This window comes from Dendrobates tinctorius, unplaced genomic scaffold (genome assembly GCF_039654945.1).
Source record: "Dendrobates tinctorius isolate UK_male_01 unplaced genomic scaffold, ASM3965494v1 ptg000032l, whole genome shotgun sequence".
Taxonomy (NCBI): Eukaryota; Metazoa; Chordata; class Amphibia; order Anura; family Dendrobatidae; genus Dendrobates; species Dendrobates tinctorius.
This window is the reverse complement of record NW_027361700.1, coordinates 4,401,243-4,422,520: the sequence shown is the minus strand read 5'-3', so window position 1 is coordinate 4,422,520 and position 21,278 is coordinate 4,401,243. Positions and strand designations below refer to the sequence as shown.

Sequence of the window (21,278 nt, the reverse complement as noted above, 5' to 3'; positions counted from 1 at the left end):
GCACGGGGAGCTGCTTTCTACTCTTGATGGTCTTTTATCCGACCCCCAGGCAGATTCCGACCGCAGTGCTTGGGCCGGCAACTGTATTTCTTTATCGCCTTATTGGGGGACACAGAATACCATGGGTGTATGCTGCTGCTGCTAGGAGGCTGACACTATGCAAAACAAGAAAATTAGCTCCTCCCCGGCAGTATACACCCACCGACAGGCACCAAGCACCTCAGTTTGTGCTTAGTGTCTGTAGGAGGCGGACCGGGATCTCCCCAGATCCGCATCTAACCATTTTCTTTTAGGTTTTTGTGTGTGTGTATTAATCTTTTCCCATTTATTTTCCAGATTCTACACCGGGAAACAGGGGGTAAATGTTCACCCTGCTTTCCCATATCATGCGGCTGAGCGAGCAGTGTGGTGTTACCCACATCGCAACTCTCAGGACCGCAGGCAGGACCTTTTCCCTATCACCCTCGGGTGCTATGGGCTGGCTTCAGGTGGCGGGTCCTAGCCAATTCCCCTCCTCACCCCTCTCCCGGGAAAGGGCTGAGAGGAAGACGGCGGTGACTATCCCTTGCAGGCAGAAGGGTTTGGCGCCGTCTTCTGCACTATCCAGATAGAGTGCGGGGCAGAGGACATTCATTCCCAGCGGCACCCACTCATCGCGGGCCCCTGTGGTCATCCTCTTCAGGCATGTGGACGTCAGGTAAGCGCTACCATACAGTCTGATAGCAGAGTCTGCTTTGAATTTCCCGCCCATTCTATGCAGCCGCGCGCCTCTCTGCAGCCGCGCGCCTCCCAGCTCTCACGCCGGGTACCCTTCCCTGAAGCAGCGGGGCCTCTCTCCCTTACCTCCCTCATCTACCGTGGTGTCACGGGCTCATCGCGCCAGGATCAGGGCTGCGGGGGCAGAAAACGGCGCGGCGCTGATTTTTTACTTTCACTTTCGGTCTGCTCCGGTGCGTGCCCGCTGCAGAACGCGCGCTTTGTTGGCGCCATTCTTCAGTCCGTCCCCCCGCAGGTCTCAGCCACTCGCGCAGCGCTGCCGCCCAGCACCGCCCATCTCTAAGGTCCTGCACCTCCCTGATTCCTCGTGTGACACATGGGGGACTCTTCTGCTGTTCTGCTCCACATCAGATAACGGTGCTGGCGACGGTAGGCTCTTATTTTTTTTCTGAACCCCTAATTTCAGCCCCCGCGGCAGTACTCCCTATTCAGATACTGGCTGCAGTAATTCTGCAGTCCTTGCATATGTCCTACTCTGCAGGGGCTCCTTACCCTAGATCCATCGCTACCCACTTCGCCTGCGCGCACTGCAAAGTGAAGCGGGCGTCAGGGCAGTTGTCTCCCTTCTGCCCGTCCGGCAGTCCTTCCGTGATGTCTGCCCCACCGGAGCACCCCGAGTCCCGGGATGAGCGCACCCCTCCTCCTCCAGAGTGGGCTGCTGCAATGTCTCTCAGTCCCTGGTCCAGGTCTTGGAACGTCTTACGCAGCCACCTGTGCTCCGACCGCCTCTCACGGTGAGTCGTCTGCACCTGACCGCGACCTCCACAGGGACAGGCCGGATAGGATTGCTAGGAAGCGTGTTATTTCTAGCTCGTCTTCCAGCTCGCAAGGTCCGTCCGCTCTACCCAGGCTGCTTTTCTCGTATCCCTCGTCAGAAAACGATGGGATCTGACTCAGACGCAGATAACATGTTCAAGTCTCAGAACATGGTCGATAGTCTCTTATCGGCCATTTTCAAATCGCTCGAAATAAAGGAAGATAAAGCTCCTCTTCAGGACGGCGCCGTCCCCTTTAAACGAGCAAAACCTTCCTCCCGAAACTTTCCTAATCACAAGGAATTCGAGACCATTTTATCCAAACACTGGGAGCCCCCTGAGAAGCACTTCTCAGGCTGCAGGTACTTAGACGTCCTGTATCCATTCGATGCGGACCTTCTTACAAAATGGACGAAAGCTCCCGAAGTGGGCCCACCAGTTCCTCGTCTATCCTCTTTGAAGCATCTAGCGCCTCTTTCTGCCCTATTTTTTTGCTTCTGCCTGGGTGGCAAATGTCATTTCAACTTGGGCAGAAATTCTTCGCAGGGGCATTCTGTCGGTTGCCCCTCAGGACGAGTTGGAAGTTCTGGCAGACCAAATTAAGCATGCGGGTAAATACCTTTTGGCCGGTGGCGTAGCAAGGGCTAACAGCAATATAGTGGCTGTACGCCGAGGTCTTTGGTGAAAGTCATGGAATGCGCATACCACTTCTAAAAAGTCGCTCACCAGTCTGCCCTTCCATGGTTCTTGGCTCTTTCGGGCCAAGCTGGATCAGATAATTTCCGATGCCACTGGAGGTAAAAGTACTTCGCTTTCCCAGTCTCGACAAAACGTCCTTTCCACAGAAGGGGGTTTCGACCATTCAGGCCCTTTCGTCCCTTCTCTGCCACGGAGAGAGCCACTCAACAGGATCGGCCGCCTGCCACCAGGGAGCGGGATCAGAGGAAACCTTCCTACAAACCCACTCCTCGCTGGTGATCTAGAGGACAATATTCCAGATCTGCAGGAGCCAATTCCGGCAGATTTTCATCTAAGTGACGGGTCACCCCCACCTGGAATTTCTTCCAGGGTGGGAGGCAGACTTTCCTTTTTCGCGGATGCTTGGCTGTCCGTTGTCGACGACGCTTGGGTCTGAGAACTCGTCGCATCCGGATACAAAATCGAATTTGCTTCACTCCCGAACAGACGGTTTTTCCGGTCTCGGCCTCCGCGACAGCGGGCCCAGATTCCGGGTTTTCTGCAGGCCATTTCCTCCCTTCTTTCCGCCGGAGTCATTGTTCCCGTTCCCTCAGACGAACGGTTTTCCGGGTTCTACTCCAATCTCTTTGTAGTCCCGAAGAAAGACCTCTCTCTTCGTCCTATTCTGGACCTCAAATTGCTCAATCGCCACGTGAAGATTCTTCATTTCAGGATGGAGTCTCTTCGGTCGGTGATTGCTTCCATGGAGCCCGGGGAATTTCTCTGCTCGGTGGACATTCGGGATGCCTATCTGCACATTCCAATTTGTGTGCAACATCAGAAGTATCTTCGATTTGCGTTTCAGGGAGACCACTTTCAGTTCACAGCTCTTCCTTTCGGCCTGGCTTCAGCGCCCCGGGTTTTCACGAAGGTGATGGCGACCGTCATGGCCATCCTTCGCTCCAGAGGGATCCTCATCATCCCTTATCTGGACGATCTTTTGATCAAGGGTTCGTCTCGCCAGGACTGTCTCCGGAGCCTTCAGATAACCCTAGACACTCTCAGCCGCCTAGGTTGGCTGGTCAACAAGGAGAAGTCCATTCTGATCCCCACCCAGCGTCTGACCTTTCTGGGTATGGAATTCGACACGGAGCTAGCCCGTGTTTTTCTTCCAAAGGAAAAATTTACAACGCTGTCCAAGGGCATCAGAACTCTCAAGAGGCCTGCTCCCATTCCCATTCGGTTCTGCATGAAGGTCCTGGGGAAGATGGTGGCCTCCATGGAAGCAGTGCCCTTTGCGCAGTTTCATCTTCGCCCCCACCAGCTGTCTCTGCTTTCAGCCTGGGACAAGACCACGGTGTCCTTGGACCCTCCTATTCGGCTTCCTCTCAGAGTGAGGCAGTCTCTCACTTGGTGGCTATGGCCAGCGTCAGTTCTCCAAGGGAGGTCCTTCCTTCCGCCTCAGTGGCAAGTCATCACCACCGATGCGAGCCTTCTAGGATGGGGAGCTGTGTTCCATCAGAAAGCGGCCCAAGGCCGCTGGAAGCCACAGGAGTCTCTCCTCCCAATCAATCTTTTGGAGATCAGGGCAATTTTCCTGGCCCTTCTTCATTGGCAGCCCCTCCTCTCCGGCAAGCCGGTCCGTATTCAGTCGGACAACGCCACGGCCATGGCGTACATAAACCATCAGGGGGGCACGCGCAGCAAACAAGTAATGTCAGAAGTGGCCAAGATATTACGCTGGGCAGAACGTTACGTTCCGACAATCTCCGCCGTCCATTTTCCAGGGGTGGAAAATTGGGCAGCCGTTTTTTCTGAGTCGCCAGGGCCTAGCGTCCGGCGAATGGTCCCTGCACCCCGCGGTTTTCTCTCAGATATGCGACCGTTGGGGCACCCCGGATGTCGATCTCATGGCATCTCGGATGAACCACAAGGTGCCGGAGTTCGTAGCCAGGTTCAGGGACCCTCTAGCCGTCGCGTGCGACGCACTGGTGACTCCTTGGTCCCAGTTTCAACTTCCGTATCTGTTCCCGCCTCTGGCATTGATCCCTAAGGTGGTCAAAAAGATAAAATCGGAAGGCGTACCAGTGATTCTAGTCGTTCCAGATTGGCCAAGATGGCCTTGGTACGCGGAACTGGTCAACATGCTCGCGGACGTTCCCTGGAGGCTTCCGGACCGTCCAGACCTTCTCTCGCAAGGCCCCCTTTACCACGAGAATTCTCAGTCTCTGAGTTTGACGGCATGGCCGTTGTGACCGCAATTCTGAAGGAATCAGGTCTGTCCAGTCAGGTTATTCAAACTATGATCAGAGCCAGGAAACCAGCCTCTTCCCGCATTTACTATAGGTACTGGAAGGCTCTTTTATCATCGCACCAACGGAAAAAAGTCTTCCCAATGTCTTTTTCTATCCCGTCTATCCTGGGGTTTCTTCAGTCTGGGTTAGACGCGGGTCTGTCCCTCAGTACGCTCAAGGGCCAGGTTTCCGCTCTCTCTATCCTCTTCCAAAGAGAGCTAGCTTCTCTACCACAGGTCAAAACCTTTCTACAAGGGGTTTCCCACGTGGCTCCTCCTCATCATTCGCCAATAGACCCGTGGGATCTCAACCTCGTCCTTAGCGCGCTCCAGAAGGCGCCGTTCGAGCCTCTCCAGGACATTCCTTTGTTCCTTCTCTCTTGGAAGGTCACCTCTTTGATCGCCATTTCATCCATCAGAAGAGTTTCTGAATTGGCGGCCTCGTCATGTCGTTCCCCTTACCTCATTCTCCATCAGGACAAAGCCGTCCTCAGGCCCGTTCCTTCTTTTCTTCCAAAGGTGGTTTCCGCTTTCCATATCAATGAGGATATCGTCCTCCCTTCTTTTTGTCCGGCTCCATCTCATCCTCTTGAGAAGTCTCTCCACAAACTGGACGTAGTTAGAGCCCTGCGTGTCTATCCTGCCAGGACCTCTTCCTTTCGTCTGTCCGATTCCTTGCTGATCATATCGGAAGGTCGCCAGAAGGGCCTTCCGGCTTCCAAATCCACGATCGCTCGCTGGATTCGTTCTACCATCCTGGAAGCGTATCGTCTTCAGGATAAGCGGCCCCCTCCGGGAGTAAGAGCTCATTCCACCCGGGCTGTGGCGGCTTCGTGGGCTGCTCGTCACCAGGCCTCGGCCATGCAAATTTGCAAGGCTGCAACCTGGTCATCTTTTGCACACCTTCACGAGGTTCTACAGGGTTCATACCCAGGCTTCGTCTGATGCTGTGGTTGGTAGGAAGGTTCTGCAGGCGGCGGTGGCTCACCGGCCGACCTGAGCCTTTCGGTTTCTTTCGTTCCTTTTTGCTGTTCCCACCCTTGGGACTGCTTTGGGACGTCCCATGGTATTCTGTGTCCCCCAATAAGGCGATAAAGAAAGATGGATTTTTGGTTCTTACCGTAAAATCTCTTTCTTGGAGCCTTCATTGGGGGACACAGCACCCTCCCTGTTTACGTTGTACCGTGTTGGGTCTTAGAGTCCCTTGTTGGGTTGGTACATATGGTTCGAGTTTTTCTCGTTGCTTCTCCTACTGCTTTTTCACCAACTGAGGTGCTTGGTGCCTGTCGGTGGGTGTATACTGCCGGGGAGGAGCTAATTTTCTTGTTTTGCATAGTGTCAGCCTCCTAGCAGCAGCAGCATACACCCATGGTATTCTGTGTCCCCCAATGAAGGCTCCAAGAAAGAGATTTTACGGTAAGAACCAAAAATCCATCTTTTGATGTCTGTCAGCCCTTTAATCTCCTTTTGCTCTGTGAATATGCACACATAGTGTTCACTACTGATGTGAGTGCAGTTAGAGATTACCCCTGACACCAGTGCCAGCGTCAATATGTACTTTGTGGGCGGAGGTAGCGCGCGATTTGTACGGCCCTTAAAAGACGGTATAAATATCCAAATGGCCCTTGGCAGAAATAAGATTCCCCATAAGACTGCTGTTCTTGGCTTTCTCCCTCCGTCCCACAAACATTGAGTGGAGCAGCCTGCATTGCGACCATACCACTCCATTCACCTCTCAATTACAGAGAGAAGAAACTGATTTGGTGGAACCCCCAACCATTAGACAGCAACTTTTTAATTTTTCTGTAAATTCATGTCCTTTTCAGGAGCATAGTGGATCTACTGTCCCTTCCATCCTGAACCGGATGCAGACTAACCAGACCCCACCAACTTACAACAAGACCAACAAGTTCACTTATGGTTTCCAGAATCTTGTCGATGCCTATGGTATTGGCAGTTACCGGGAAATAAATCCAGGTATCTTTTCTAGAACCTGCTATATAATAAATATTAATATGTAATAAGTATTAATAATTTATGCACAACAAGACAACTGACTGTTTTTGTTTTTATCTTTTTTCTAGCTCCATATACAATTATCACTTTTCCCTTCTTGTTTGCTGTGATGTTTGGTGACTTTGGACATGGGATCCTGATGACCCTGTTTGGAGTTTGGATGGTTGTAAGGGAAAGCCGAATTCTGTCACAAAAGACAGACAATGAGGTAAACATCCAGTGGTAATGTACTCGACCTTAAATGAAATCTGTAATTACAAAACATTTAGCAATCATTTCATGACTGCAGAAAAAAATTAATTTCTAATTTGACAATACAGCAGGCTAAACACATTGGATACTGTCCAAATATTTAATCATATTCTTGTGACCGTCTGACCCACCATTCCTCTAGTTCCCTGCTTTCTTGCAGCAAGTCCCCATCTGGGCGCTGATGAATCTACAAGAAAATGTATCCAATGCACCATAGAAATCCCATTACCAATTATTAATTATCAGGCAGAGAGAAGCAGCTTTTTAACCTTTGTCAAGCCAAAATGTGAAAAAAAAGAAACCACAGCAAAAAACTAGAAACCTGTGCGGACAGAGGCTGAAACCTCACTTTTTTTTTTTTCCCTGATTATGTACTCTGATGAAGAATTGGTTACGCGATGGGTCTGGTGCTTTCGATATGTTTTCTTACTGATAACTAAATATGTTTGAGGCTTTGTAGTCCTCCTTCAGGCATCACATGACCACTTTTAGAACTCTACTGCAAATGACTTCTACAATATTGCAGACAAATATCAGTAAAGCATATAGTGTTTGTTTGGGATGAATCTCCTTTTCCTGCAGGTAAAGAGGTTGTTTTCTTTCATCTAGGCTCTGTAGTTAACCCAACCCGCCCACCTCACCCCTTTCTACCCCCCAAAAAAGGAACTCTCTTTGCTACCCTCCCGGGGACTAAGGCTATGTGCACACGTTGCGGAACTGCTGCGTTTTCGCAGCGGTTTTGGCCCTGCGGAAACGCAGCAGTTCCGCTGACCATGTACAGTACAATGAAACCCTATGGGGTTTAAAAAACTCTGTGCTGACGGTGCGGATTTTTCCGCGCAGTTTTGCTGCGGTTTACAAACCGCAGCATGTCAATTGTTTGTGCAGTTTCATACCTTTACCATAGTAGAGGTGTGAAACCGCAGGGCAAAACCGCAGACCAAACCGCAGGAAAACCGCAGGTCACTTTACCTGCGGTTTTACCTGCGTTTCCACGCGGGAAAACCCGCAGCGGAATCCGCAACGTGTGCACATAGCCTAATGCTGTGTCTGCACCGCTTCCTCGGTTTCTTATTTGGATGCAGCAGTGACACAATGTTGACAATGCTGCAGCCAATCGTTGAGCTCAGCGGCATCTGAAAACTCTCTGAACTTAAGGCCCTTTTACATTTAGCGATGCACCAGCGATCCGACCAGTGATACGACCCGGTCAGGATCGCTGGTGCATCTCTAAATGATCGCTAGTGTGCTTCCTCACAGCGATGCAGCAGCACGATACTCACCTTTCACACACGGCGATCCTGACGTCCTCCCGCCAGCGTCGCTCGTCTCACACAGCAGGAAGCAGACATCGAGAAATGGAGCCGCCCAATCTCGCACGATAAGCAACAGACAGCGGAGGAGCCGGTCGGAGGTAAGTATCACTCATAGCGATATCGCTAGCAATATCGCTATAACGTCACAAAATCGGTGACATTTTAGCGATATTGCTAACGATATCGCTATGTGTAAAACCCCCTTTAGTTATTGTCTGTAGTGCTGTTAAAGTGAAGTTTGCTCTGCAGGCAAAAAAAAAAAACAGACCGTGGCAGCATATGAGCATTGCAGTTCGGTCTGACTGACATGGATGGAGCTGAAATACCATGCACAACCGATGTTTAGGGGGTGGAGCGGTCTTTGAAATGCTGCAGCTTTTTATCTAATCCCGACAACTCCATTTTAAATATATGGATTTAATCCCTTCACAACCTATGACGTTTATATACATCATAGCTCATGTATCCTCCTTTGATGCGGGCTCTGGCACTGAGCCCGCATCTTTTCTGTCACATGACAGCTGATTTGGTCAGCTGTCATGTGCCCCTAACAGCCGTGGGTGGAATCGCGATCCACATCTCTGACAGCAGCATTTAACTTGCACTTACCGGAAGCGTGTCAGTAACTTCGCTCATCGGCGCCTCTGTCACATGATCCTGGCCGCCTATGAGTTGGCAGGACAACCCAGGGTCTGCAGGAGACCCCCTTGGTTGTCATTGCTGATCTGCTATGAGTGCCGCCCCGTGACCGACGTTCATATTAGATGATTATTTTACCTACACATAGCAGGACTAAAGCCCTGCTATGAGTAGCACAAGCAGTGATCGCACCTTCAAGTCTCCTAAGGAGACTATTGAAGCCAGTAAAAATATAAAAAAAATATAAGTTCAAATCACCCTCTTCAAAATAAAAGCAAAATTAAAAATATGCATAATTGATATCGCTAGGTTCAGAATCGCTCGGTCTATCAAAATATAAAAAGAACTAATCCGATCGATAAACAGCGTAAAAAGAAACAAATTAAACCCCCAGAATTTCGTTTATTTTGGTTGCTGCAACATTGCAATAAAATGCAATAACGGTATCAAAACATTGTACATACCGAAAAAATGGTATCAATAACAACGTCAGCTCGGCATGCAAAACCTAAGCCTCACCAAGCCCCAGATTCCGGAAAATGGAGACGCTATGGATTGCTGAAAATTTTTTTCATCACTTAAAGTGAACCTGTCTGCTGTTTTGGCCGCTATGAGATGCGGCCACTGCCTTGCAGGGCTTTTCTACAGCATTCTATAATGCTGTAGCTAAGCCCCTGATCCGGCCTGCAAGATAAGAAAAATATGTTTTATTATACTGACCCGAGGGGGCGGTCTGGTGCGGTCCGGTCCGATGGGTGTCGCAGTTTCGGCTCCTCCCATCTTTTTGCGATGCCTCCCTCCTGCTTGATTCACAGGCTCCCTGGCATCGCGCTCCTGCACAGGCATACTTATCTCCCCTGCTGAGGGCAGAGCAAAGTACTGCAGTGCGTAGGCGCCGGGAAAGGTCAGAGAGACCCAGCGCCTGCGCACTTCAAGAATTTGCTCTGCCCTCAACAGGGCAGAGAAGTACGCCTGCACAGGAGCGCAATGCCAGGGAGTCTGTGAATCTAGCAGGAGGGAGGCATCGCAAGAAGATGGGAGGCGCCGGACCTGCGACACCCAACGGACCTAAAAATCTCAAGGTGGTGAAGTGGTTAAAAACACCAGTGTTCTGATTTTTCATTTATTGTAAAAATAATTCTCATCTTTAAACATAGAAAAAGATGCCTTTATAAAAATTAAAGGGGTTATTTGGGCAACTAATATTTATGATCTATCCTGTGGATAGGTGATCAGTATCCGATCCGTGAGGTTCCAACACTCGGCACTCCCCACCGATCATCTGGGATTAGATTTGGTGACTGTTGAATGTAGACATTGAACAGAGCTGAACGTCTCCTCACTATTCACCGTGTAGTTGCTGCCGAGAACTCACATTCACTCATACTCTCCCAGAAATAATAGCTGATTGTGGGGGTGCTGGGTTTCAGATCCCCCCCCAGAACTGACATTGATGACCTATTGAGGATCCTTCAATATTAGATGCCTGGACAACCCTTTTTGCCTAACACAGTAAAACCCATCTGTGTGTATTATTGCCAATCTTTGTAACAATTTCCTGTTTGTTCACAGCTCTTCAACATGGTGTTTAGTGGCAGATATATCATTCTTCTGATGGGCCTTTTCTCCGTCTACACTGGCCTTATCTACAATGATTGCTTTTCCAAGGCTCTAAACCTTTTTGGCTCTTCTTGGAGTGTTAGGCCCATGTTTACCAACACGAAGGCCAACTGGACGTGAGTATCTGATAGCTTGTGTGATTTTCAGTTCACATGCACTCTTGTGTTAAATCACATTTCCACCATTTTGTGTGTTTATGCATCGCAGAATTTAAAGGGAAGGTTCCCCTTCAAGCCTCTTTTGACACTTAACCTAGGTGTCACTGCAGTGCTTCTTTGCATTTCCAAGTCTCTTTGAATTTCTCACTTATTGTGAGAATATGTGCGCGCTGCTGCCTCTATATATAAAAGGATCTTCTGAAGTTTAAAAGTTAACCCCTATCTTTTGTTATCAGACCGCCATCGCACCCAACAATCTCAAGAATTGGGGCTCTGAGAGCCCTGGCTGAGTGGAGCAGAATTTGATCATGTGCACTGCTCTCCATTCATTCTTAATGTGAATACTTCAAATTGTCAAGCGCAGCGCTCGGCTGATCTTTGGTGCTTCTATGAGAATGAATTGAAAAGCAGTGTGATCATCCTCTACTCAATTCAGTTGGGGTTCTGAAGAGGTCCGGTTCTCTGGATCAGTTTGGTCTGCAGCGGTTGGAAATATATCTCCTATACTCTTTATCTCTATATATAAAAATGAATGTTTGTGTATCACCAACCAATCACGAAGCATCTTTCATTTCACCAGAGCTGTTTAAAAGAAGCTGAGCTGTGATTGGTTGCTATGAGCAACAGTTTTCCTTGCAACCAATCACTAAGCATCTCTCATTTCACCAGAGCTGGTTAAAAGAAGCTGAGCTGTGATTGGTTGCTATGACCAACAGTTAAAAGAAGCTGAGCTGTGATTGGTTGCTATGACCAACAGTTTTCCCACTTGACAACACCTCAGCAGACACTGACATGGTGGGAGAAATCTAGCATCCCTGGGAACATAAGCTCCCTGCCATTGTCTTCCCCCCTGAAAGGAGCAGAGAGCACATGACCGAAATGAATCCCCCCTCCCGTGCCCATATACCCATCACACATCCTCCATCCCGTAGGCACATCTTCCCTCTTAAAGGGATCATTGGTATGGAAGTCGGAGCAAATCCATCCAGCGCTTTGGTTTTGACCCCAGGCCTCTCTTAAAGGGATCCCCGGTATGGAAGTTAGGACAGTTCCACTCAGCTCTGTGGTTCTGAGCCCAGGGTCTCTTAAAGGGATCATTGGTATGGAATTTAGGGCAAATCCACTCTGCGCTTTGGTACTGACCCCAGGCCCTTCTTAAAGGGATCCCCGGTATGGAAGTCAGGGCAATTGCCTTCAAATGCTCTGGTACTGACCCCAGGCTCTCTTAAAGGGATCTCCTGTATGGAAGTTAGGGCAAATCCCTTGGCGCTCTGATTCTGACCCCAGGGTTCTATTAAAGGGATTATTCTTATGCAAGTCAGGGCAAATCCACTCAGCGCTCTGGTTCTGATCCAAGGCCCCTCTTAAAGGGATCCCCGGAATGGAAGTGAGGGCAAATCCACTCTGCGCTTTGGTACTGACCCGAGGCCTCTCTTAAAGGGATCCCCGGTATGGAAGTGAGGGCAAATCCACTCTGCGCTCTGGTTCTGACGCCAGGCCTCTCTTAAAAGGATCCCCAGTATGGAAGTTAGGACCGTTCCACTCAGCGCTCTGGTTCTGACTCCAGGCTGACAGGATGATGTGGGATATTAGTGGTAGTTGTCCGGTGGCTCTGGCTGATGGGATGATGTGGGATATTTTGGGTAGTAGTCCTAGAGATATAGTTGGATGTAGAGTTCTCAAGTTCAACGTTAAAGTCACATTGGCTGCACTACCTGGGCGAGGCAGAAAGATGAAGGTATGAGCTGCTGCCACAATATTCCTGAGGATGCAGGTGGTCAAAAACCTGTGAATGACTGCAAAAGGCCCTCAGTGAGAATTGGTGGCAGCAGTCAGAGAGGTTTCAGTTTGCACGGTAAGAAACATAAATGTTAAAGGACGCCATGTCCCAAGTCCAAGACCTAATTTACCAACACCAGAAAAGTCACTCCAATATGTTTGCATGGCACTTTTGTTGTGAACGTTCTCATATCGTTCACCTTTCATTTTACATTATAGAGAGGAACTTCTTAAGAGTGCATCAGTCCTCCAGCTGGACCCAGCCGTTAATGGAGTGTTCAATGGACCTTATCCATTTGGGATTGATCCGGTAAGTGGCGAACTGCTATCTTAGCAGATATTTCTTATGTTTTATTGAATGGTTGCCATTATTTTCCCTAACAGATTTGGAGCATAGCGACTAACAAGCTGACCTTCCTGAATTCCTTCAAAATGAAAATGTCCGTTGTCCTGGGCATCATACATATGCTTTTTGGGGTTACACTTAGTCTCCTTAACCATCTGTAAGTACGGTACATATATTGAAAGGGTTGCAGACAGCAGCTCTGACAATGGCCGCCTTGTCCATATTTTTCACATATCGGCTACGCTGTATACTCTTACTTTACTGAAAACAAGACCTTATCTGCTCTTCTTTTGTTTTCTAGATATTTTAAGAAGACTTTGAACATTTACCTTGGGTTCATACCAGAAATGATCTTCATGTCATCTCTTTTTGGTTACTTGGTTATTCTTATACTTTTCAAGTGGTGTGCCTATGATGCCTTCTCCTCGAAAGATGCACCTAGTCTCCTGATTCACTTCATTAACATGTTCCTCTTCAACTACAGTGATTCATCTCTTCCTATGCTTTATAGTGGACAGGTAGGAACATTCATGTATGTGGGGTGCTAAATCTGGTGCTGGTACAAAAATTTAAGAAATATTGGACATATAATGTGTTTTAAGTGATGACATTTCTAAGAAAAAAAGCAAGCATGTTATTTTTCCCTAAAAATAAGTGCATTGGGAAACTGAACATGACCTGCAAAGGTTCTAATGAACCAAAGCACTATATAATTGCTTTCTTATTTGCTGTGACGTTGTAATAATTGGACAATGTGGTTCAATCTCCATACAGATTTGCACTTATTATATATACATAGCCAGAATTGTGGATTGAAACAAGAACCATAATCTTTAATAAGGAAAATTCCCAAACATGCAGAAAATGAATAGAGAACATCGGGAGCTTAACCCCTTAGTGACGGAGCCAGTTTGGTACTTAATGACCAGGCGAATTTTTATAATTTTGACCGCTGTCACTTTGAGGTTATAGCTCTAGAACGCTTCAACATATCCCACTGATTGTGAGACTTTTTTTCATGACATATTGTACTTCGTGTTAGGGGTAAAATTGATTTGCTATGGCTTTCGTTTATTTATGGAAATTTGGCCAAAATGTAGAAAATTTTGCAATTTTCAAACTTTTAACTTTTGTACCCTTAAATCAGAGAGTGGTGTTCCCACATGTCTACTTTACACCAGCACAATTTTGGAAGCATTTTTTTTTCTTGTTAGGACGTTATAAGGGTTTAAAAGTTGACCAGCAATTCCTCATTTTTCCAACAAAATTTACAAAACCATTTTTTTTAGAGATCACCTCACATTTGAAGTGAGTTTTGGGGGTCAATATAGCAGAAAATACCCAAAAGTGACACCATTCTAGCAACTGCACCCCTCAAGGTACGCAAAACCACATTCAAGAAGTTTATTAACCCTTCGGGTGCCTCACGAGAACTAAGCAATGTGGAAAGGAAAAAATGAACATTTTACTTTTATCACAAAAAGTTTACTTTGGAACCAAATTTTTTTATTTTCACAAGGGTATCAGGAGAAAGTGGACCACAAAATTTGTTGTGCAATTTCTCCTGAGTATGCAAATACCCCGTATGTGGGGGAAAGCCACTGTTTGGGCGCATAGCAGGGCTCAGAAGGGAGGGAGCACCATTGACTTTTTGAACGCAAAATTGGCCGGAATCAATGGTGGCGCCATGTTGCGGCTGGAGACCCCCTGATGTACCTAAACAGTGGAAACCCCTCAATTCTAACTCCAACCCTAACCATAATCCCAACCCCAACACACCCCTAACCGTAATCCCCACCGTAACCACAACCCTAACTTTAGCCCAACCCTAGCCCTAATGGAAAAATAGAAATAAATACTTTTTTTTATTTTATTATTTTTCCAAAGGGGGTGATACAAGAGGGTTTGATTTTTTTTTTTTCTTTTTTTTTTTTTGAATCTCTGTGATAGATCCTATCACAGTGATGAAAATGAACCAATGGGAAAAATTTCTCGGCGGGCGCCCTGCGCATGTTGCCACCATTTTCTTCCCGGAAGAAGATGCCGGCGGCAGGGGGACTTCATGGCAGGATGCAGGGACGACGGAGGTACCGTGGGGAAATCGGAGGACCCCATTTCTCTCTCTCCTCTGATGTGCGATCACATCTGAGGAGGGAAAAATTAAATGGGAAATCAGACTTCTCTGATTAAATGGGAAATCATGTTCTCTGGGGTCTCAGCTACCCCCGATAGTTGAGAACCCGGAGAAATTCCGACTCTGGGAGGCGCTGTACACTTATTTTTCAGCGCTGTTAAAAGCGGCGCTGATGCATAAGTACCCTTAACTGCCACCTTTAAAAGGCGTATCGGTGGTTGTTAAGGGGTTAAACACCCCGGTATAGGGTATGGATATAGACTAAAACAGATCACTTGTGTTGTTCATCATAAAATACAAATTTTTAATAAAGTCACATAGACAAAACAGGTTATAGTGTAAATATATCCACGTAGAAGTAACATTTATAAAAACAGGCGGGCATCTATGCAACCATTAGGCAACAGTACAGGCAAGAAAATAATATCTAAAACAATTCATACACATGGGACCCTTGATGTTCCAAGTAATTTCTGTCACGGTATGATGGTATTGATTGAGAGGCAGGGGAGACGGGTATGAACATAGCTATAAACCATGTCAAAACAAATTGTGACAAATCAACTAACTATTTAAAAATCCCCCTACCCATTTGTACTGAAGTGCCTGTACGTCACTCTGGGGCCCCAACGCTAGTTTCGCTTTTGCTTCCTCAGAGGAACTGTGGATATATTTACACTATAACCTGTTTTGTCTGTGACTTTAATAAAAATTTGTATTTTACGATAATCAAGATTAGTGATTTGGTTTAGTCTATATACTCTATACCGGGGTGTTTAAGCTCCTGATGTTCTCTATTCATTTCCAGATTTGCCCTTACTCTTGTAAACATGTGTCTTCCAGAAAGGACTACAGTGTTTCCTGGTGGTCTGTGCTTTTCTCTGTGTGCCTTGGATGCTGGTTCTTAAGCCTCTCATGCTTCGCCACCAATACCTCAGGAGGAAGCACTTGGTGAGTACCAGGCAGATATGAATCCTTTTTTTGCTGTGCAGATACCTTACCCCTGCCCTGTCACATGGGGTCTGCTGATATGCAACAATGGAGTGACTCTGCAGGTGGTGAGGACTCTCGTCTTCCAAAATGTATACATACACGGACACATCTGGAATCCACTGCCTCCTGTCACATAATATCTCCTAATAGTCGGAGGAGATGACCGAGTCTAATTGTGCTAAATTTTATCAATTAGTTTGTGATTTGTCTTAGAAGTATTCATTGATGTGTGCGTGTATGTTTATATCTGTACCTTTCTTACCTGTTCTCATGAGTTTAAAACAGTGTGGTTACATTTTATAGCTGACGTTTGAGTATTGACGTTTTTGCTTCAGTGTCAGAGATTGCTCCATCACAAGATATAGGTAACATCCTTTAGCGGTGATGTGAATGCAAAATCCCTTTGAAAACAAACAACCTTTTGCAGGTTACCAGATACAACATGCCATGAAACACAATTGGCCAATTTCCTCCCGTCTTGTCTTGACAGGCTTCATGGTCATTTTACTGTGCACTATTGTAGTGGATGAATGTTTCTAGAAAGGCTCGTTTCACAACAATCTTGCAGTCTAAACAGGCGGCGATCACCTTTCAGACCAGCAAAACTCTAGCAGAAATGATCTTCTGGTCTGCGCAAGAGATCATCATTCCATGCAGCAAATCATCCTGTGTAAACAGAACTCGCACTGCCAAGAAAGATGGCAGCTTTTGTGCAGTCAGTGACCTATTTTACAGATCGTTCAACGCGCTTCATCAGGAGCGGTCTGTCTGTGTAAACAGCTTATTAAATGACTGCCGATCAGAGAAAAAGCAGCTGATCTGCAACCATTCAGTTCCCCAGGTCGGCCCGCGTAAGAAAACCCTAACACTGGTGGCCTCAGACAAATTTTCAGATATGAGCCTAGGAGAGAACAAGGCAGCAATACTCCACCCTTCATGCTAGAAGTAGTTATGGAACATGTCTGCCCATTTCAGCCGAAGTTTGGATGCAGACTTGAACCACGATTTGAAAATGGAGTTGGTGATGTATATGGAGAGAGCTCTTTTTAGGAGTATCAATGGGTTATACAGAACTTTTGGATTGTTTTCCTCTGGGGCTAAAAACTTAATGGCAGCTGCCTGGCGACATCTCTCCGGGCTCAGGCTGTGATTCTGCTGCTTTTTTTGACCTCACATTAACTGAGTAGCTCTTCCTCTTCCCGGCTGTTCTGTAGACAGTGTTCCACTGCCAAATTCATGATGATTGATAGCTGGCTCCCTTCAGTTAGGCAGTGGGAAGCCAGCTGTCAATCAGCATGATGTCAGCAGTGATACCCCATAAACACAGCAGTTTAGAAGAGAAGCTGCTCTGTCGTCGTGACCTCCCAGGAAGCAGGAGGATCGCCAGCGGGAGTGGTCCATGGCCGCTCTGGTCCGGCAGAGATTGTAGCAGTGCAGAACAGGCTGGTAAGTTAGCAACTAACTGCCAGTAAGTTCTCGAGCCCGTAGGAAAAAGTCTCAAAAGTCCTGGATAACCCCTTATTTTGTTTTTATTAATGAAAGCATTAGGCTTAAGCGATTGGGCTTCAAATGAACACTAAACTGAGAAATAAATGATTACATTAGAATTAAAGTTGCCGCACTTTGCACTCTGCATCGTTATGAAACGGTCAGCTCTGCTGAAAATAATCTCCTTTTCAGTTCCATATTCGCCCGATTGCCAACTAAAGCCACCCCATCCTAACGAGCGACTGGACTTGGCTTTCTTTTATACCAGTGCAGGGAAGGGGGTTTCTGCTGCAACCAGTTGTCTTACAGCCAGACATGGGACAGTGTGAAGGAGGAATGGAACTTCAGAGACATGAAGAGAAGATTCCCTTCTATATTTTGCAGTTGTATTTGTAATACAAGGCAAATTAGTATACAAGAAAAGGAGTCGATTATGGGAGGAAGTGCTGGGATATTAATTTTTGTGCATTGTCTTTGTGTAGTGCGCCTTTAAACCTTGCCTCATAAATATAGGATTTCTTGCCGCCAGCTAAATCTGTGACATGTGTTTTAAACTCCTCTGTAGCTGTACTGTCTCTATATTCCAGCATGTTCTCTTTCCTAGAGGGTGGGTTAGCTTTTCCTGGTGTGTTTTATAAGTTAATAAGGTTAATGCCACCACCACGTTATGGGGTAAGAGATGCAGACACCGTCTTATTACAGTGCGTGTGGCAGACCCCCTCTTATCACGTAAGTGGCACGTAACATTAGCGCTATTAAATTATAAATCAGGGTTTCTCTTTCAAAAACTGCTATTAATCTGGGATAAGAATTTGTTTTTAATATAAAGTGTAGCATAGCCAAACTTGTGTGGGAGCTGGCTAAACGAATCCAAGTTTACAAGGGGGTTCAGATAGATTTCTGATGATAAATGCGGGGTGAGGAAATAGAGCATGCTGATTGGCTGAGAGCCCTGACCCTGATTTATAAATACCCCTCCCCGCACCCACTAATCCAGGGTACGCATAACTTCGGAGGTATCCGCGTTGGTAACGGTCCCACGGAAGAAGATGCCGAAATTATTCAGCACGATCAGCTGTCCATGCACTCGGAGGAAGGCGAAGAGGTAAAGCATTTTACATTGTCATTTCTCCCCATCACTGCTAGTGGGGCATGCAATACCTGAATGTTTGAAGTGTTGCCAGCAGCGCTGGCACTGAAGGGTTAATTAGTCTCATTGCATTTAGATATGATTCTCAGTCCATTGCTTTGAAATGTCAGTCCCTCGACTTCTGGGCAGCTTTTCCCATCATCTGGTGTGTATATGTAACGCCTTGATGCAAAGTAACAGACCGGACGGGTATCCTTCTGCCAAAGGATAAATGCACAAGCTGTGGGTTTTCCAAACAGAAAATTGGTAGCGGAAAGTAGCGACAGCTAAGTTACTGACATTTTGAAAATCTCAACTACCTGTTGTAAACCTTTGCTGTTCCGATTTTACAATACGCAGCACGTCAAGACTTTGCGGTCCTCATTCCTGCAATGTATAGTGTGATATTCACAGCAAAAACCACAACAAAGACCATGTTGTAACGCATGTGAGTTGTGATGCCGGAATGCTGCGGATATGCTGCCGAAATTCTGCATCAAATCCACAATGTGAGCATTTAGCCTAATGTTTCCAAAGTGTCATAAGTGAATGTTCTCGCCTACAGGAGGGTTACAAATTGTTTTGGTTGATGGGAAAAACAGTGTAGGAAAGTGTTAATTTTTAGGAACATTCTTGACTGTAAAATTAGATGTACTGGAGCCAGAACATGGACGGGTCCATACACGCTCCCCATTCCAAAATGTGATGTCCGACCCTGTGTATGGACATAAGACACATCTATTTTTGTTTTTACATGCCTCAACACCTGACTCTTTTTTTTTTTTTTTTTGTGTTTTTTTCCCCATATGTTATCCCTTTTGCCTCCATTTTGACAAAATGGCTTGTACATGACTGATCTTCAAAAATGGCTGAGGCTTGTACATGTACTGAGTTTAAGTCCAGATTCCCACGTTTCATATGTTGCGGTCAGCCTTCGGACTGTGATACACGCACTTTCTGCAGGTCTCCTGACCCAGACATCACAGCCTCCTATTTGCCTACGAGGCTGAGTTCAGCTCGGAAGATCAATGGCCGGACTGTAACAACGTGGGTGTGTGAATGCAGGGTAACATTGATCAATAAAAAAAAGGTTCCCTTAAACGATCCCGTTTTAAAAACAAACTGCACACTGATGTGTAGAGTGCTCACATTTTTATAGAAGGTGGTATTTCAAAATGTCCCAATATTCACTGGTGGTCCACCATATCCGCCAAACTGGCGCTTTCATGTATGAGAGCTCGCAGTGAATCAGTCTTGTGTGGATGTTCCCTAAGTGTTAGGATTTCCTTCACTTGGGGTCCAATAAAGACCCCCCCCCTTTTTAAATAAAAGTCAGCGTTGTGAACCCTCAGCAGTCTTCTGTTGCTGCCAGGGAAAGCCGTGTTTTGCCATGTCTCTCCCCAGCAGTGCTCCAGTGGATGGGCTTGATGCTGCTTTTGGTGCGCGGCTCTCTATTCTGGGCTATTGCAGGATTACAAAATACAATCAGTTTTACGTTTGCGAATTTAGATATTACACTATTTCCCTTGACGGAATGCTTAAACAGTCTCTTGTATGGTGTATTGCTGCACATGGTATCGCTTACGCTGTCCAGACAGCGTATAGTTAAACTCGCTACATGTAACCCTTTCATGCACTGATTATTTTTCATTTTAAAAAACATTCTATAACATGAAACGTCTTCTGATTAATTGCTCATACCCACAGTCTACAAGCCGTAGGCTTACTACTACTATTAGTGTTACTTTTGCCTTTTGATTCCATCTTAGGACCTGTTTAGAGGGACTGAAGTTTTAAAGCGATATTTTGTCTAACCTGTATTTCTTTTTCTTTTAACCCTTTATTAAATCTGGATTTATATTCCAAGCCTGCGGTGGAGGAAGTGGTAAGACTGCCGTCCGTTGTGCATGCCGTCGAATCAGCCGAGGAGTCCTGGAATTTTTCATTTTATTTCATCATCATGTTAATTTTATCCATTACAGGGCTGATGTTTTAATTGTAACTTCTTTCATGTGCTTGGCGGGCTTTCAAGGGGCTCCAGGAATCATCCTTAAGCCACTAACACGTCCGTCTTCATATCCCATCCTGATGTATAGTTGCTTTGCTTTCTCTGGATAGACTTTAAAAGTGCAGTTCCCTTCCCTAAAAGCTCAGTAGTTTATGATGTAAGTTTAGAGCTTACATTTTTGGCATTTTGTACCGTTTTGGTATTTCTGGTATTTACGTTCTTGCTATGCCTTATTATGCGGGTCCACTAAGCATGTGAACAAGAAAAAATGCTATGTAAAAGAAGACGGAGCAAAGAATCTCCAGGAACTGCACTTTTAACTGTCAAGTATAATACAGACAGTATAATTTATAATCTGTACCTTTTTATATATGTATAGGTAATCCTATACATATATATATCTCAGTGATTGGTATTTGTTGCGTTATATTGAATATGGCGGTTTTAAGTGTGTGTAGCTAGTCTACCAGTATGTGTAGCGTCTACCAGTGACCGTGGTCCCATTTGTCATTTGTGTGGATTGGTATGTGGTGTATCTGTGTGGTTATTATCTAGTTATACTTCTGTGATTATTTTATAGTCTTTTAATTATGCTTGGGTTTGATTCCAAAGTGATCTTTTGGTAAAGGAAATCTGTAACGTATAATATTGTATTGCAGAGGCCTGTGCTGACCAACCTTGATGTGGCCCCACTGCCACACAATGACTTAATTGATAGAATGATATTGGTGGTGTTATAATCAGTCTTTGGACTGGTTACATCACATATCTTGTTTTAACCATTTCACGAGTCGGCTGTTCGTCAGCGGTGTAAAGGTGGCATAAGAGGTTTCCTGCCCTTCTGTCGACCGACCATAGAAGTGGGCAGAACCGGAAAACAGCTTGAACATGAGGAGT

General features: G+C 46.2%; 1 protein-coding gene across 7 annotated transcripts in view; it reads left to right on the top strand.

Annotated features, from left to right (window-relative positions):
• The window catches only part of ATP6V0A1 (ATPase H+ transporting V0 subunit a1), a 167,717-nt gene that overhangs the window by 128,079 nt on the left and 18,360 nt on the right, over positions 1 to 21,278 (top strand). For 4 of the 7 annotated variants that reach the window (XM_073572330.1, XM_073572336.1, XM_073572331.1 and 1 more), the window contains exons 11-18: positions 6,330 to 6,480; positions 6,588 to 6,727; positions 10,299 to 10,462; positions 12,503 to 12,593; positions 12,668 to 12,786; positions 12,931 to 13,147; positions 15,607 to 15,714; positions 18,242 to 18,349. In XM_073572330.1, coding sequence (XP_073428431.1) covers positions 6,330 to 6,480; positions 6,588 to 6,727; positions 10,299 to 10,462; positions 12,503 to 12,593; positions 12,668 to 12,786; positions 12,931 to 13,147; positions 15,607 to 15,714; positions 18,242 to 18,349 — 1,098 coding nt within the window. Of the gene's footprint in view, positions 1 to 6,329; positions 6,481 to 6,587; positions 6,728 to 10,298; positions 10,463 to 12,502; positions 12,594 to 12,667; positions 12,787 to 12,930; positions 13,148 to 15,606; positions 15,715 to 18,241; positions 18,350 to 20,240; positions 20,259 to 21,278 lie in introns of all 7 variants that reach the window. The other 3 variants (XM_073572333.1, XM_073572335.1, XM_073572337.1) reach the window with 2 other exon arrangements.